The sequence below is a fragment of the Bacillus rossius genome, chromosome 2, assembly GCF_032445375.1.
Source record: "Bacillus rossius redtenbacheri isolate Brsri chromosome 2, Brsri_v3, whole genome shotgun sequence".
NCBI lineage: Eukaryota > Metazoa > Arthropoda > Insecta > Phasmatodea > Bacillidae > Bacillus > Bacillus rossius.
In genome coordinates this window covers 106,059,337-106,078,885 of record NC_086331.1, presented here as the reverse complement: position 1 = coordinate 106,078,885, position 19,549 = coordinate 106,059,337, and the positions used below count along the sequence as shown (strand labels likewise).

Below are 19,549 nucleotides of genomic sequence, written 5' to 3'. Positions count from 1 at the left end.
GTGTGCGGTGGCTGGCGAGCAGAACTTTTTCACGGAACGACGACGATACCACTTGAAGACGTCACTGTCTCTCCAGAAGGGTTGAGACAAGAACTCCGAGAAGGTCCACAACAATATTTAAAGTAAAATCTTAAACATTCTAATTTTATGGAGAAACCTCCACTTAGGCGAAGAGTAACGTCTTATAGCAGTGAATTAACAGAGTGAAGATATTATATGTTTATCAAAGCAGAACAATTAATTTGGCATTGAACTAGAGTTGAGTGCACTCAGAAAAACAAACATACTTGTTGATTAGCATTAAATGACATTTTTTTGAACTTTGCAAGGCCCAAAGAGTTTGCTACTTGGTTTAAATTATGGTTTTGTGGATTTGGCTGGAGGAACATTGCTCAAAGATTTCTAGAACTGAAGTCATGGTTTCAAAGCCAACTTTATAAATTCAGGCGTGAACAAACTGAAGACATCTGCAGCGGTGCCGGAAAATTGAAAAGGGCCTGCTTTCAACTGGGCTGAGTTGCTAACAGAACAATTTATGGCTATGACTCAGTAATGGTTTTGAGTAGCAAGTAAATTATTTGCCTTTTTAAACATTGATGAAAGTATTCATACCTTTTTTGGTAACTTTTGGCAGTTGCTGTGAATACGTCATGTAACAGTAAAAGACATTTATTGCCATGACATTGTCATAAATTTTAAAGAGATTGTATCACTGGCATCACTTTTGGAATAAATTGTGGTCATTAGGACTGAAAATGCACATTCAATAAACTTCAGCTAATAAAAATAAAATATTTTGCAAGTTTTAATATGCCTTTTGTAATTTTTTAAATAATTTTTTTGGTAAATTTTAATGATTTATATAAATTTGTTTAATTAGTGTCACAGTGATCACATTCAAAGTTTAATGCTTCTTTTTGGTAAGCAAGGTTTCTTATGCTGATGTAAGTATATACATTAGCCTAAGCATAATTGTAAGCTGTAAGTTTGGTTTATGATATTTTCAACATGTATATCTATCATAGTTTTAAGCAATATATATTTTATCATATGGTTATTTTAGGATACTAATCAGTTTAACTAAGTTTATTGCTCTAATTAGTACATTTTCTGATTTTATTAATATATGCAATTGTTTGATAAGCTTCCTTCAGTAAAGTGTTTATTGCTACTGATCAACCCATTACCATTTTCTATTTGGATTTGCAGTTAACTGATTTTTTTTGTAGTTTTGTCACCATCTAACTTCGTTTAGAATGAAGGTGACAAATTACAGTGTAACACTTAATGTGCATTCATAGTCTATAAAAGTCATTACGCAACACTAACGATCAATAATTTTTAATGTCTATCATAGTACAGATATTATCATTGCCTAAGAAAGAAAATGTTCAAATAAACTTTTGAGAAATAAAAAGAAAGCAGATAACCTCAAAATCCACCACTAGTAATGTAAATAATTATGGAGGCTGTACAAAATCCAATCTCATCCTGGACCTCACCATGCTAGCAGGAAGTGATATCGTTCCAAATAATGACCATTTCCGAATTTTACATTACAGCATCTGCTTTAGCAAAAAATATGGAAATCATTTAGGATAGTCTGGAAGCAAGCTTTTAAGATTACAAACCACAAAATACCTACACTACATGTAAAATACATTGAACATGTACTTACTCAAATAATTATTTATTTCAGAACATATTATTTTGTTACGGTACCGTACAGAGAAGACTATGCATTACGTTACTTTACTTTCAAAGTTTCCTTCTCTGACATTTGATAAAATTAAAGAAACTTAAATGACAGCTGGGTGTGTCACATGGTGGCATACAAATACATAACTATCCAATTTTTGAGCATGAACACTTGTTCAGAGGCATTATGACAAATGCAGACCTGTCAAAATATACAAACATAGTATACACCCCGAAAATAAAGGATAATCAATTTCAAACACCACCCTCCCTAACATTATTTTTAGATGAATTAAACAGGTAGGGAAGAGTGGTTCCATTCTAATGCCATCTAAATGTACATCCTAAAATGTCACGTAAATCATTAAATAACCCTGGATTGAAACCCCAAACATAATGGTCTGAATGTAACACTTCATACTCCTCTGCGATAGAGGGTAACTTAACTCAATATCATTCAACAATCTAGCAAGCTATTCATAATAAAACTGATGCTGTTGAATTTATGATTTGATTTCAAGGAAACGGTATCACACCTATACAAATATTGGATTTTATAGATGATTACAAGCAAGAAATTAATATGTGTACAAAATAAAAAAGGCTACAGAAAACCATATTTGTTCATGCACAAAAATTAGACATGAGTTGGTTGCACAGCAGTAGACTATATTTAATTACCTGTGTGTGATAGCCAAGTGCTTTGTCAAAGCAGCGCAACAGTCTGTGGCCTAGTCCTAAAGCTCCATATGCTGCAGCTTCCATACCCCGATCATGACTTTGCCTTGCGAACGACAGCTGACGCTGATACATTTTCACTGCTTCCTCCACATCACCCATCTTAATAAGTACATCCCCTATGTTTCCTAAGGCCCGGAACTTTCCAGGTAGATGCTTTACCATGTGTGCAATAGCTACAACAAAAACAAATTCATACATGAAAACAAACTGTTTTACATAAACTAGCAGCACAACAAGGAATGGTTACTCTTAAAAGTGCTAAGTTCAAATAATGCCATACAAACCTTTTTACTTTTGCCCCCTCTCTCACTTCCTTCTTATAACAGCCATACATGACAAACTAGTGTTACATCCCCATAAAACACATGCATACCAAATCACAAACACCATAGTTTCAAAACAATTAAAAAAGGTATTTTTAAGTAGTGCTAGAATCGGGCAATGAGTAGTCTATCTTTCTCCAGTTAGGTTGTGTGTGTCAACATAGTTGAAAGTCAGGTATTTATGCACCATTAGGCCTACAGTTGCCATGCATGCTATACCAACAAGCACTTGTGCTGTTGTACAGTAATTGTATGCAGGGCCAGTCTATAGGCAAAGTACGCGGCCGCGTAGGGGCCTGGCAAGGGGAGGGAGTGGGAGGCACCAAAGGTGTGTGCTGCGGCCTCAGACTATATAGAACCAGAAGGTGCAGAAATAGGTTCAGTAAAGGCAAGAAAGTATAGATAGGATAAAGCATTTTCACAATTTAAAATAAAAATACTAAATAAAACATAATTAAAAATATTAGGTATAATTAATTCATAACTTTAAGGGAAATAATGAGGCCAACCTCGCGTTTGAAATGCAGACTATGACCCTCTATTGGGTAAAATATACTAGTCTCGTCCGTGATACATGCACAGGAATGAACTCGTCCTTTATAAGTGGTGATATTTGTAAAATATATAGAAAATGAAAAATTGTTAACAAAAAAAATTTTTTTGTTTTGTACCTATTACAGATTTTTTTCATGAAGGTCTCATATACCTAGGTTTTACTTAATGAGCTAACCAAATAGAAAATCCCTTTGAAGTACATAAGAGGCCAGGGATGTGCTTATGGCTCATGCACAAAAGGAAAGCATGTTGGAATTTAGAAAAGGATACTTGATTTGAATTCTCAGGCATTTGTTGTCCCATGTGGAAACCACTCAAACTAGAACCATTTAATAAAAAACTAAATGACCAATGACTCGTGTGGACAAAATGCTGACAATTTTATGATTGAAACACTTTTATTAGTTACTGAGAGTACTTAATGCTTATAACCTGTTTTAAGCCTGGTTTTCAGAATTACTAATTAAGTATTTCATGAATTATTTCTTACAAAACTCTAGTATAGCCTGAATTAAACCACTATCCAGTGTGTCCCTGATTGTCGCCACAGCGACTTTTGAGAAAAATTAATACTTCAAAAGCAGTGCACACATTACAGGACAAATAACTGTTCAGTATGCGGGAAACAGGGTGGGAGCTACGGAAAAGAAGGAAGGCAGAGGACAAAAGCCGCCCTGCGGGGTTAAGCTGCCCCTACTAGGCGCTGGGCCCTGTTCCATGGTGGCAACAATAGGGAAGAGTGCAGGGGGTGAGGGGTTAGCATTTCCTGCTGACCTGCCCCATAACTGAGGTTCACCGTTTGCGAGAAGACCAGTTGTTTACATAAATGTGATACAGCTACAGAAGCTTGGAAGTCTCGTACATCCAAACTACAAAAATCACAATGGGATGGAAAAAATTTATCGCGGTAAACTCTTACAAATTATTCTGTAGATTTACATTTTATTTTGTTCTTCAAAAATGAAATTGAAATAAATATTATATCTTAATCCGAGAAAGAACACATATTCATCAATTTATTAAAATATAAGAAACATGTGTGTTAATTTTTAATTAGAATTCCCTATTATATCATCAGTCATAATGCAGCATAACTTACATCCTCCTCCTACCCCCCAAAGATAACAATCATTGAAAAAAGTTTAATACAAGTTTTCGTAAATTAAGATCTTCTTTACCAATACAAAAACTGCAAACTCATTAATATTCTCCGACTGCTTAAACAGTGTCACTAGAATAAGCAAAAATGTTAAATATGATAAATTCAAGTGAAAATGAATGCTGAATTTTACATAATATTGTGTTTACTAATCAGAATCCAAACAAAAAAGAAGTTACATAGGCTTTACAAATTCAATAGATTTAGCGAGGTACATATGATCAAAATGTGCTTGGAATCAATTGATTATAACTTTTGCTTGTATATCAAATCAGGAAGTTTTTCATAAAATAAAAGTAAAAAACACCACCACCATTTGGTGGCGAAGTCTCCTAAACTGACACTGCCCAGTGATGCTCTAAAAATTAATATTGTTTCTTAAATAAAAACCAATGCAAATCATTAGCAAAAAAATCTTGCATAACATTATTAACTATATAAGTATTGAACTAATTATAGTCACCTAAAGCATAAAATTTAAATAGTTTGTTACCAAAGCCAAAATTGTTCCTGAAGTAAAACCTCGAAACATTAAATATTTAACTTTGAACTAGTGAATGCAGTTGAAATATTGATAAAACTTACTTATATTCTGGTCAACTTACTCTCCCAAAAACATTTTTAGATAAAATTTTCATTATGAAAAGGCTAAATGGTACCTATATGTTGAGTTATTTGTGCACAGTATTTCAAAAATGCGATAAAAATATATTGTTTAAGTATGTTTAAATTGATACATCATATAAATAAATGATTTAGATGGAAAAATTATTTCACTTTGTAGCGTTGCAAGACCCCTGCTCTCCTAGCTAAATATTTTTCTTTTTAAACTATTTTTATGAATGTAAACATTTCTTAAAAAGTCTCAATAAAAATATTTTTACAGTTTTTTTATATATATTAAGGTTGATATTTTTCACTATGCTTTAAGAATGTACCTTGTATTTTAACAAACATTTTAAATCATTTCTATTGTTTATGTAATTATTCACAAATAAGTCACTGTACTAGATTTTTGCCTGTTTTGGCCTACTTTTTTCGGTTTTTCTAAATAAGTTAAATTTTGTAAGGTCATTTGTATTGTTATTGCTGGTTCATAAGGTTCTAGAACAATAGATTTGGTGTGGAATGTATTAGAGAGAGGCATAAGAGGCCTGTAAGTGCAAGTGAGAAAGAAACAGTGATTCCCCGCCAACCGAGATAAAAGCTGGGATTCACCACTGGTCGTAGGAACTGTGTGATAACTGCTGTCTCACGGTGTGGGAGAGAGAAGGAGAATGTAAAGTCCCTGGCTCTATGGATAGAAAACTGTTTTCAATGTATGTCGCGTATTCTGATTGGCTTGTAATTTGTAGTGTGAATGAAGCGTGCGTGTGATTGGTCAGTGAGGTCATGTGACTTCTCCTCCCTGCGTGGAGGTAACGGTAGCATGATTTTACCAGTCGCTTGTCGATCGCTGCCAGGCGAGGGCGCGTTCGGCGGCTCGCGGGTTTTCGCCAGGTGCGGCCGTGTTTGAGGCCGCACAGATTTAGGGTATTTCCAGTAAAAGGTTACTGAAGAACTTAAGCTACGTTTATTTTCCTTAATTTTCATCGCCCGAGCTGCGAGCATTTTTCGACAGGCGGGTATATGTGTTGAATGAGTGAGTAAAACATTGAAAGTGATTGGATGCGTTTGTTTCGTCGTTCTGACAATAAAACACGAATTAAAAAGTAAAAAAATCTTTTTATTTCATATAACGAATTGTAACAACTTGTACATACGCTATTATTTTCCATACCATTGCATCTACAGTATCTATATGTTGCATGGTTAATACTATGCTAATTTACTAATAAATATTATAAATACAATTATCACTTACTGACTGTAACACTGTATGAATTTCGTTTTCATGCGCTTACAGTGTGATATTTTCATTGCTCTTTGCTAACCTGATCTTCCTAGCATTGCTGCTAAGCCCGTGGCAAAAAAAAAAATGCATGGCGGCATAGCGTCATATTTTGACGAGGCAGATTCATCATTTTTCAGTGATTGTTATATTCATCATTTTTCAATGGGTGCCTTAGGTGCTTTACAACTAACTAGTGAACTATAGGGAGTTCTCGGCAGACTTGTGGCAGTGTGTTCAATTACACAGTCAACATCTGCACGAAGAGATGCACTAATACTTCCTTTTACCATAGGCTGCAATTAGTATTCGTTCCATTATAAGAAATTGAATAAATAAGCTTGAACAGATGACTCATTTAAAGCATTTAAGTTTATCAATCCACAAATGAGCAGGCCACCTTCAGCTGGAAGATAAAGCAGCTATACAATATTCTAATTAAAAAAAAAGAAATAAGGTGAGGTTTCATTAATAAAAAATTTGCAGCTTAAAGAGTTAATTATTGAATAAACCATTTTATCATTTGTTGCTGGTGGAACTCACTATCAATGGTTTTACATGAACTGCAGCTTAAGTTCACTTCGCAGATGTTTAATATTTTGTAAACTTGTTTAAAAAAAATCTAGTAAAAAATAAAGATCTTATTTGCTGACCTTCCATTTTAATTTAAAGATTTTTAATATATTGCATCTCTTATGTGCTCAAATCAATATCCCCTCACCTCATAATAATTGTTCCAATAAAAATATATTCCAGCACAAAATAAATTTTACTGGAAAACTTCTACCATTCAGCAATATGGAGAACGGACATAGCTACCTATTATGAATTTTTAATTAAGTAACAAAATAATATGAATTATAATAGTTTCACTAAAAAAAATAATGTTTTTAAAAAGCTCTCAAAATCTAAGTTTAGTTTAGTTTTCTACAATACATTTTACAAAAAGCATTTATAATGTATCCCTGGCTTCTGTTACATATCTATCTGCAATAAATATACATTGTAATTTTGAGTTTTTCAGTCATTAAAATAATTTTTTGAAATTATAAGTAAATCTAATACGTAAGCTTTGACATCACATGTCTGAATAAATTAATTGACATTATATGCAGAATTGTTTGTATTGTTTAAGTGCACTAAAATTTGTTTTGCCGGTAGGATGCAAGAGAGGACCATTTATATGTGAAAAAATATTAAGGATGCAGATTTCAATTTTCTATTAGCCAATCATTAAAATGGATAAGCCAGATATATAAGCCTGAACATGAACATTTATTTTAAAACTTCAAAGTAGATGATTGAAACCTTTACTACTTTTTTTTTATGATGAAGGCCAAATTAAAGATGGAAAAATAAAAATAAAATGGGGAGACAAAAAATTTTATAGCAGAGCATAATGATATTGAAACAACTCTGTCCACAAGCATAAATATAAAAAATTAGAGGATTTACATGATTCGAAACTACAGTGATTCAGCAGCTGCAGTAGTAGTTGTATTCATGTATCTTATTATACGAGATGCATAATTAGTACAGGAATGGAAGCAAAAAAAAAAAGCACACCCATATGAAAGTTTTTTCTAAAGTTGAATTTTTGCACAGTATTAGAAAAGACCATGCTTTATAACATAACAAAAATGTAGCACCGTATACCTGATACATCATTCAATTAAACAATTTTTTCATTAACGGAGTTTCCACTGCAGACTCTTGGTAAAATCATAAAAAGTAAACCACAATCGTTATTGAAACAAAAGACAACTTCTATGCAGAATGGGAGCATGACTTTTTTGTCACCAAAACAAACTGCAAATGCATTTGTTTACTGCGCAAAGTAAATATTGCATTCGTGAAAAAGAGTAATGTACAAAGACATTTTGAAACCGTACATTCAAATATAAATAAAGAGTTTCTCCCGCTCAGAACTGAGGCGAGAGAAAATTAAGAAACTGAAAAATATGTTGTCATTACAACACATGTTTACGAAAGTGACAGATAAGGGCACAGCAACCACAAGTGCTTCTTATCGCATTTCTTATGTGTTGGCAAAACATAAGAAGCCATTTGAAGACGGGGAGTTACTTAAAGAAGCATTTCTTGAAGCTGGTGATGATCTGTTTGAAAATTTCAAAAACAAATCGGAAATAATGGCAGCTATTCAGTCCCTGCAACTTTCAGCTAGAACTGTCACAAGAAGAGGTGAAAATATGGCAAGTGATGTCATATCTCAAATAAATAAAGATTTGGATGCATGCTGTTACTTCTCTCTCCAGCTGGATGAGTCAAATGATGCAACTGGCATTGCTCAGTTGCCAATATTTGCCCGACTTGTATTCAACGACTTTTCAGTCAAAGAAGAATTGTTGAAACTGATTCATTTGAAAGGCCATACTAGAGGTGAAGATATTTTTTTTTGCAGTGAAGCAGTTTCTTATATCTGACAAAATTCCAATTCACAAGCTTGTGAGCATTACCACTGATGGAGTGCCTGCCCTTATTAGTTCAAATAATGGCTTCTTGGCTCAGTGTCGAAGAGATAAAAGCTTTCCAAAATTTTTGTCATATCTTTGCATCATACATCAGCAATCTCTGTGGAAAGTTCTTGAACATGAATGAAACCATGAAAGTAGTTGTGCAGATTGTTAACAAAATACGGGCCCATCCTCTCCAAAGATGACTCTTCAAAGATTTGCTGGATGAATTACAACTGCAGTATGGAGAGCTACTTTTGCATTGTGAGGTGCGTTGGCTGAGTAAGGGCAAAGTTCTTCAAAGATTCATTCAACTGCTACCTGCCATTACAGCATTTTTGAAAGAACAGGAACACTCCATGGCAAATCTTCTTGAGGATGCAAGGTGGCTTTTAATTTAGCTTTCTTAGTTGATCTCACAGAAAAACTCAATGATTTGACATTAAACTTCTAGGGAAAGATAGGGAAATGGTTGAAATGATATCTGAAGCAATTCTTTAATTGAAAAACTTAAATTTTGGGAGAAAAGCCTAAGAGGGGGTGATTTAAGGCACTTTCTTACCCTGAAAGCTCAAGTAGAAGCATTGGAGACCCCATATGAAAGAGACGAACATGTAAAACTTTTGTCTCATTTGAAAAATGATTTTGACTCTAGATTTTCAGGATTCAAAAAGATTTCTCTGATATCCCAGTTTGTCTCTTTTCCATGGGCAAATATGAATCTTGAGGATTGTACTTCCTCAATGGAGACAACGTTTAACATTGATAGAATAGCTACAGAACTCGAAATTATTACATTGAAAAATGACTTGTGTGTGAAAAGTGTTGCAGAACCAAAGACCTGTTGGCAAGTCATTCCTCAAGAGAAGTATCCAGTGCTCACTGATGTTGCACTTCGAGTGAGAGCCTTGTTTGCTTCAACGTACCTATGCGAGTCTTCATTTTCCAATATGAACTTCATCAAAAATAAGTACAGGAGTAGGATAACTGATGAACATTTGGAATCATGCATTTGTCTCAGTGTAACCAGCTATTCACCAAAGTGCCTGCCAAGTTTCCCACTAAGTGGAGATATTTTTCAATGTTATTGTAATTTTTAGTGTTACGTCTATAACTAACAGACCTCCTTTAATTCAGTTATTTCTATAATTATTTCTTTATGTACTGTAACCATAAAAAGTAGGGTATTTTAAAACTACCAGGAAAAAACCAAATAGAGAGACTATTTTGTAAACGTCTACTTACTGTACAATCAAGAGAAAAAATGATATTATTTTTAGATTAATAAGCAATTATAATAGATTACACCTAATAGTAACAATTAGTAAATTATTTTAGTAGCACTTGCAGTCAACTCAATTAACAGTGTATCTTTGTTTGTTGGCATTCTAAATTTACTATTATTCTAAATTCACTAATTTTCTGTATTTTTGAATTTATTAATTTTTTGTTTTTAATTTTAATTTTTTTTGATTTGTGTTCTTTGTATGTGGTGTCTCTTTTGTATTGTGTTTGTGTTTTTGTACCGTGCACACCCCTGTAATCTCTTCTCAGAATGTTGGTGTGCATGTCATAATTTATAAATAAATAAATAAATAAAATAAATAAATAAACTTCCTTATGTATAATCCATAAAACAGAACAACAGATCATTTCAACATGTGGCGACTTACAGTAGATCACCTACATTTCCAGGTTGCTTACCCCTGACTTAAGGGATGTGATCCCATGGAGTCCGGGAGTGATCCATAGCTTATTTATTTCTTGATTGATATTCGTGCTATTTTTTTTATTTTACTAGGTAACCTTTTCATATGACTAGCACGTGGCTCCTGCTAACATTAGTGCATCTTCAAAGGGAGTAATTTTCATCATTCTACCCCCAGAATGGTAAGTGGGAAATTCTACTCCTTTCGCCTATAGTTTGACTTTTTACTTAATTTTTGCCCTGATTTTAAGATCCCTGTTTCTTGTCCCCTTTATTACTATTCTTGACCACTGGAACACCTTTTCCTTTGGTTCCACTGGGGTCCAAGAGTTTGGGTCTTTCTCCGGCTCAAGCCCATTACTAAATTCAGCCACTAGTTTACATCCTCTTCCTGATATGAATTACATGCATCTCTTTAGCCGGCTAACATTTGAGCCGCCACCTCTTCTGCTCGCTTATAGTCAGCGCCAGTGAACAATCCATGATATCTGATATTGTTAAATCAGAAATTGTTACCTAAATTAAACATAGTCCTGCACTGGTTGGGCTAAAAAAATTTTTAAGGCAGTATTTTAACCATGAACTATCCTAGTTAAATTTAAAAATTAGTTTTTTGTAAAAGCTTGATTATGATATGTCTTAGTTGGTTAAAGAAAATTTTAAAATTGTATTCCAGGTACAATTAATAATATATTTGTAATCAATAGTTTTGACGGCCGGGGCCCCCAGTAACTTTGCTCTGTATAATTTTGTAATTCTTTAAACTAACGAGGTCCAATTAATTTTTTTACCATTTATTGGTTCTCTAATACTGTTTAAATATAAATTTCCATCTGCAATCTTATGTAATTAACACGGTTAAGCAGAAAAAAGAACTAGTACCAACCCACTATCACAAGAAAATAATGAAAACTATCATGCCAAATAAACAGGTTGAGCCTTGAAATAAACCACCTTTTATTTATTTAACTAAATCACTACTTAACCCTTTCCTGCCTAGAAATGTAAAAAAATTGAATTTTTTAATTTTTATTTCATTTTTAGATTTAAGTAGGCATAAAAGGAGGCCATAATTTTTTCCAAAATTTTTTATTTATATTTAATATTTTTTTTAATGATGGGACTTTTAAGTACTGACAGGCATTTATCATATGTCCAGCTCAACAAACAAAAAAAAGGGCGCTCCAGACTGGTGCAGCGCTGCCGTTTTAGTGCTGCAACCTCTTGGCTGTCAATCGAACTTCTTCGACAACTGGCAGAGCGGAGCTATACAGGGACCCAGAGGTCCCGACAGTCAGCATGTGGTTTCAAACATGCACACACTATTTCTATGGGGCTTCAAACATTGTGGGACTCACAAGTACCGCCAGGCAGGAAAGGGTTAATCCATTTTATTCTCCTTCTTTTAGAGAATAATTAAATTTGTTTAATGTTTGCCCTTGTGTTTGCCTCGAGTTTAATTGTACCCACCTTTTCTTTGCCCAAGCAGCTTCCTGGCTTTTCATGTATTATTTATTGATGTACTCAAGAAAACACGAGGGGTGGTTATGCCTCAAATGAGGGAATTGGTGTACAGATGGAACAGCCTCACAAGGGATACAAATGCAAGCAGATGATTGGTCGAAAAATATATCTAACAGCATGCGGCCTGCGGCAAAGGTTTTGATGATCATGTTTGTTGATGTTTTGAAACAATTGTTCAAGAGTTTAATGATAAATATAGTTTACGAGTGTAAAAATAAGCTTTATTACATTATATTATTCCTTAAATGATAAACGTTATATGTGGGAAGCATCTATAAACGCAAACATTCTGAATGGGAAAAATTAACATAGGGATATCTGGAAGTGATCAAGAGAATAATTATTTAAATGTAATAAACAAAAAAATGTATTATGCGGGAACATCTTAAGTGAGTTTTACTGTAATTAGAGATAAAGGACGACGAATTAATAGATGTTTGGATCATTTACGAATAAAAAGATGGGGGAAATAGGAGAATCCCAGGGATACAAGGGTATCCCAAGAAAACCTACCGGCTAACGGCAAAGACAGCCACATTTTCAATTCGTAAAATTTCTAATTTGATGCCGCTGGGAACTGAACCTTGATCGTCTTGGTAGGAGGCAAGTGGCAGTCTGAGTGAGCTCACTTAGCAATGGAGGGAATAAAAAGAGTTTGAAAAAATCAAGCAGATTATATCAGAAATGATATACTAGTTAAAAGGTGATGGAAAACATTTATGCAAGAGAAATGAGAATGAGAGTTGCATAAATCCAATCTGCAGACTGATAACTTGAACACAATCAAATTGATGGAGTTTTTCTAGCAACACAACTACATATTACATAATAACTAGCACTAATCAGATATCCATCTCTCTAAAGCATATTAAAAATGATCAAAACAGGCTCATTCATAAATTATTTTGAAGATTTTTGTTGGAGAAAAACTTTAAATCAGCTATATTGAACAAACTAAAAAAAAAAAAAAAGTACATTCACTTACCTAAAAAATATTTTTGGCACTCCAACGCAGTCTCTAAATTACCCAATGCCAAGTGGGCCAGACCCAAGTTGCAATATGCTCGGCCCATGTTCATTTTATCCTGCAAGTCCTTTGCCAAAGCCAAGTCCTGATCGTAATACCGGACAGCTTCCCGGAAATTCCCAAGGCAATAATGAGCATAGCCAAGAAAATGGCATGCTTTTGACTCGCCTTCTATATCGTGAAGTTCCTTACAACAAACAGAATATAAAACCAAATGTTGACACTGTTTTATTTAGCTCAATACACACAAAGATCCATGCATGTGACTGCATCCAAGCCACATAACTAAAATCTATGCACACGATGAATATCCGGGTACATGATCAAAATCTCTACACATTAGTGAGGACATGCAAATTAAGTGTTTTACAAAATGTATAAAATGCACACATATGTATAAAATTGTATAATTATCTTATATATACTTGGAAGTCTCAACCAGGATTTGGTACTCAGTAAAAGGGCATGAGATCATAAAATCAATATAAATCTTTCTTAAAATAGCTAATACAGTTATTTAAAAATTAGTCCCAATGATGAAAAAATACCCCAGATAAATTTATTCAAACAATGATTATAAACAAATAGTCATACTTATTTTTTAAATTTTTTGTATTTTCATAGCATATCATAACATCAATCAGATCTCAGTCGGCAGACTATTTTTAAGAACTGTACCACTCTGAGTTAATTTTACGGAATGTATTGAATGTAAAATTTTTTTTAACGATATTTATTCTATTATTTTAAATATATGAATAAAATCCCCCCCCCCCCCCCCCAAGATTTCTATAAAGTTTTCTTTAGCCTTTCAGTTCTGTGTTCACAGCATCCTGTCGCCTGGCGGCAGTTGTTCTTGATTTATTTTTCTCAGAGCAGTTCACAGCATTTTCTGTTTCCTGAGCAAAAGTGCATCAAACACTACCCTTCCTCCCCACCATAAGGCCTTCCTTCCAGTGCTGTGTTTTGCTCGCGCAAAAATATTTCCCTGTGCCTAAATCCTTTTTGCAGCTCCTCAAAAGCATCCTGACTTCTGCAAACACTTCTTGTTAAATTTGGTCTCCCCCCACCTCTCCGGCACTCAAAACTTCTAAATTCTGAACTGCCCGAACTCTAGTCCTACTTTTGCCACCCAGCGCACTCTGATTGAAACACTAAGTTTCCCACGTCCCTCTGGTGTTACTGCGAAGCCATGATTATCTTTTGAACCATTGTCGTGAACTGACACAACCACCATGCTCACCTAACTTTCTCTTTTCTAGTCTTAGTGCCAGAGTATTGATACAGCATGTAATCATTCAAGAAGAGGATAGTTTTCCCAAATCTTCTTCACTTTGACATGTAGTTTCTTGGCTGGTATCTTTTATTTATTTATTTTTTTCATGTGTGTTGTGCCACGCGTCTGAGCATGGATACTCCTGTGCTCCAACTTCTCATCATCATCACATCATGACGAAACAAATTCTACCTACATAATTGGTAAGTGGAATCTAACTTAAAGACCTTGTGTCAGATTTGGTGTTTTTAATTTTATGTTAATACGCTGCATTATTTGTTATGCAGTGGATCCAATAGTTTCACCAGTTACAATGGTTTCCTTGCTTTTGGTGGTTTCCTGCATAATTTCTTCGTCTTCTGTCCGGAGGATCTCTCCTCAATACGCAGCCTTCGAGACAACTGCAGAGCACCTGTACTTAAGAGAAGCACCAACATTTATTTCTATTTAATTATCAGCGAAGTACTGAACAATTCTGGACTCTTAATTATTTCAATGTGATAATAGATCAATCTAATTTCTTTTATTAATTACATGTCAAAAAAAGCCATTTTCTTGACTTTCTTAATAATGTTGATTAATTAGTGTAATTACTTGAACCAAGGCTTTTAATTACTGAGTTTTCTTGGCTCCTGGGTTGTAGGAGTGTCAAGGTTAAACATTTTAGACAACAATGCAGTTTCCATCTTCAGGGTAGCAAATGACTACAAAAAAATTACAACAAACGTACAATAATATAGAAAAAAACTGCACGAGGAGAATACCAGTGGGATGACCAAGGCATACCTCAGCCCTCAGACAATCATTGAGACAACTCAATATACAAAATAAAATAACATTACAGCACATTCAAGAGCAAGAAATTAAAGTTACATAATGTTAGTACAGTCCTAGACTACAAAATTCTAAATTACTCTTTGAAAAGATGAAATTGAAAACATCAAGTTATTAGCATGTAATTAATAATAATCCGATATTAAAATTAGACTCATTTAAATTTTACTTTTAATGTTGTTTCTTAGTTTGAAAAATTAAAAGTATTTGAAACTAGCATATTGTAAAGTTATAAATCTGTAGACGAGTACATATTGAAATTGTTCACACATCAATGGATTATACTGTTTCATTATATGATCATATTCAATTGACATTTAGACACTAAATTCAATAAACATTTCTTAAAATCTTAGAACTCTTAAACTCTGTGATGAGAAAATTTTTCATGAATAAAGAATCAGTAATAATTATTCTTTCTTGCTACATAATTTACTTGAAAAATTAAAGAATTACTGTGTTTATCTTCGTAAAAAAATTTTTTAGTACATTTATAAAATATGCTTTTGCAATAGGTAAAATTTTAGAGTTGAATTTACTAAAATATTTGTGTACCATGTGAAATTAAATTATTTAAAATAATGGAGCAATAATAAAATTTTCATTTTATTAATGAAAATGAGAACATATTAAAATCAGATTTGGAAGCAGAAGATTATATATATTTTGAAGGTCCCAATAAAAGTGAACAGTGATCATTTAAGTGACCAATGCTTGATTAAAAATTACTGTATTTGATAAGATTGGTTTTTATTTGCATAATGTGTGTAAACTATTATGTTTAGGTTTTAAATTAAATATGATTATTTTAGTTTCTTCAGCTGCAATTACTTTACCATCTGTGGATATTGAAAAGGTTACTTGAGTAAGATCACCAATGAAGATGATAAAAAATAGAATGGGCTCTTGTGATTGCTTTAGATAGACAGACTATGTTCCTTTCTAAGTGACCAAGAAATTTTGTAAGAAATGAGACATGCTAATGGCCAGTTTCACCATTAGAATCAGGCATAATCTTGTTTCATTATCTGGTTCAACCATTCTTTCTGTGGCACAACTGTGTTTTGATCATCGAACAAAAATCATTGGGAACTTCAAAATGAAGTTCCCAATGATTCCAACGACCCGATGGTGGTTCATTAAGATGATATCGGATTGACCTAGTGTGAGCAGACATGTACAGAATCTGTCCCGACTTTATGAAGGTTATTATTGTGGTCAGATGTAAATATTAGAGGATAACGTACAAGAGTTCAGATAACAGGTGTTAAAAGTATGAAAAATACTGATTTTTCTAATGTTACGTTACACTCTTCAGGATGACATGTACATAATGTAATTTTTTTTGTCTTTAAAAAATTTATTGTTTTCATAAACCTTCAAAATTAATGTTTGGCAAGTTATTTCCATTACTGTAATATTTTATTTTTATTCCTATGATTTAAAGGAGGGTGTATGTAGCTTTCTTGAGGTAATTGCTAGATTAATATAATAAATTTTAGTTTTATTAAGTATTCTCTATATTATTTAGAATTATTTTTCACTAATACATATTACATTTGCAATAGGTTGGTGTGTTTGCTGTAGCTTGAAAACTATATTAAACCTTTTAATTTGTTTTGATAGCCTCTTTAAAGACTGAAACATCATGCGAATGCATTTCTTTGTAAGCATACAATAAAAACATTGAGGAAAAAACAATACAATTAAATTATTATTTTTCAGTGTTATAAACAATAAATTGTTAAGATGGAAGTCTAGATACAGGCTTTTTAGTGCTTTTTTGTAGCCGAAACAATTAAAAGTTTATTACTTGAAACACCTCATAAATAATGTGTGAATAATGTTTATTTTATTTTTGAAGTCAGAACCGAGGGCCGAGAACCGAGGACAGATTTTTAAGAACCGGTACCGTCTGAGAACCGGGAAAAAACAGGAATTGACCCATCACTTTTCTACCAACTGTAACACTTGAATCTCTAATTACATAACTTGCCACAAGCACATCCTATTGGCAAGGGGTGAAATAGTACTGAAAGCTTATGGACTTTCTCAACAGAGCTAATGCTAACTTGTGGAATGGCATAATACTATAAAAACTGGCTGAAAACACTTCGAACCAAGCTGTATTTCATTGGCATCATTACTTCAAAACTGCGCAAACTGAACAATGTTACTTTGAGGGGCGGGTGTGTATATTAACGGCAAAATCGCTAATCTGGCATCACGGTGGTCCTCATTGTGCCCCATTAAAGACGACCTACTGCATTATTTTTTCAATGTACACCACTTAAAAATAATATTTCTCTTCATCATGAAAAAAATATTATTTATGTTATCACTGTCTGCAAGCTGCCATGTTGATTTGTGGAATGTTTTTACGCACTAGCTGTCAAATAGGTGTATTTGTTTTTAGGATGGACTATAATGTGTTGCTGTCATATGTTTGTATGCACATGTTACATAAAATAAAACCCTCAGTTTTTATCTGAGTAATATGGTAAATATTGTATCTCCTTTTGACTTTTATAATCTGAAGTACTTTTATCTTTGAGACAGTATCTAGTTTTAAAACTACTGAGCTATAGGATGACATTTACATCTACATTTGTAAATCATTGGTATCTCCCAAAAATAACATGATAAAGGAGAACAAAACTATACACACTAAAAATAAAACTCAGATTTACAAAGCTACTTCAGTCCCCATTAGCAAGCTCTCAGGGTTATGATATTCTCTAAGTTTATCAGAAATTTTTATATTACTGATGAATGAAGATAATTCTGAAAATATACTGCAAAAATTAAATACACAACATGGGGAATAAATTTTATATGTCTCTCCTTAAAAACAGTTTTATACATGCTGATGACTTTATAATCAAATGCTAAAAATGTATTCCAAATTGTATAGTTTTATTCATTTAAAATTGGTTCAATGGATTTTCTTAAATGTAATTTTAGATGCAATTTCTTTTTGAATAGCAAGCTCAAAGAGCATGCAAATGTCATATTGATATGTCAATGTATATGTACCTGTGAAAGCATAAGATAGTTTTCATAGAAAGGTACAGCTTGGGAAAACTCGGCTCGGGAAGACAGACAGTTAGCAAGGTTGAGCAGAGCGCAAGCCTCCCCAGCAGTGTCCTTCAGTTCCCTTGCAGTATTGAGATGTGCTCGATAGTGTAACAGAGCCATTTCATGAGCCCCCAGAGCTTGGTAAGCTACAGCCAAGTTGCCGTGAGTCGATGCTTCTGAACTGCGATCCTTTACTTCTTTGGATATCGTCAGCTCTTGCTTGTGATACTTTATAGCCTGCAACAACACACATTAAAAAATTTAAATAACTGACCTCATTTGAAGTATGATTAGGTATAAACCAACCAAGAGATGGTTAGATATTAAATTGCTACATTTATAAAAAAATAATGTAAAACACAGTAGTGTAACAGTAAAAAAAATTAATCTTAAACATATTTTTATTATTGGTATAAATTTTTTGCAGTTTATTAAGTACACTTTTCCGAGTCTGCGTGATCTGGTTGATATTTACACTGTAAGTGCATGTAGTTATCAGCACAATACATAATGCCAAAAACTAAAAAATTTAATTTTCAGCTGAATTTTTTTTTTACTTGGGCATAACATCTTGTTGGCAGAGAAGACATCCGAGATGGATAAACATAACATAGTTCAGGCAACCGGGTAAGGAATCGCCCATTGCCTATAGTTAGGTACCATTCCAGTATTTTCGTGAAGAGATTTTGAGAATCTTCCAAAAACTGAAATCATGACAGGCGGAACAGGATTTGAACCCGAGTCCTCTGTAATGAGAGTCCGGTGTCGTACCACTGCACCACCTCACTCCCAATCAAGATTAAAATGACATGTTCTACATGATCTAGACTTTATGTTGAACGTAAGAGAAGTTAAAATTAGGGTTTTGTGGTGATTCTGGGCACCCAAGAATTCTCCAACACATTCATTCCTTTCACTTGACAGTTTTGCTGATTTCCTTACGTTCATTGAATTTTTCTTTGGTATTCTCAAAAACTACATTAAATTGAATATCAAAGTCTTTTTTTGAAGTTGTAATTCTTTAGGCATGTTATGAAAAAATGATGACTGTTTATTTATACGATGCCCCGGAATAATTTTCACAGGTAGGAAAAAAAAAGCTACTATCAACAAAAATTATACATGTGCTTTTAAATCTTATACTTCAGTGACTGAATTGAATACTGGTTCATATAATTTTTATTTATTGTAAATATTAGTTATAGACATTGTGTTTTAAAACTTTTCCCTGTTTATTTATGTAAGTGAGGTTAAGTTGTAT

At 33.4% G+C, this 19,549-nt stretch overlaps 1 protein-coding gene across 3 annotated transcripts in view; it reads right to left on the bottom strand.

Moving 5' to 3' along the window:
• Positions 1 to 19,549, bottom strand: part of LOC134529569 (tetratricopeptide repeat protein 28) — a 221,506-nt gene that overhangs the window by 97,999 nt on the left and 103,958 nt on the right. For all 3 annotated transcript variants that reach the window (XM_063363794.1, XM_063363795.1, XM_063363796.1), the window contains 3 exons: positions 18,247 to 18,525; positions 13,059 to 13,287; positions 2,380 to 2,612 (listed from right to left, as the gene is read on the bottom strand). In XM_063363794.1, coding sequence (XP_063219864.1) covers positions 2,380 to 2,612; positions 13,059 to 13,287; positions 18,247 to 18,525 — 741 coding nt within the window. The remainder of the gene's footprint in view (positions 1 to 2,379; positions 2,613 to 13,058; positions 13,288 to 18,246; positions 18,526 to 19,549) is intronic.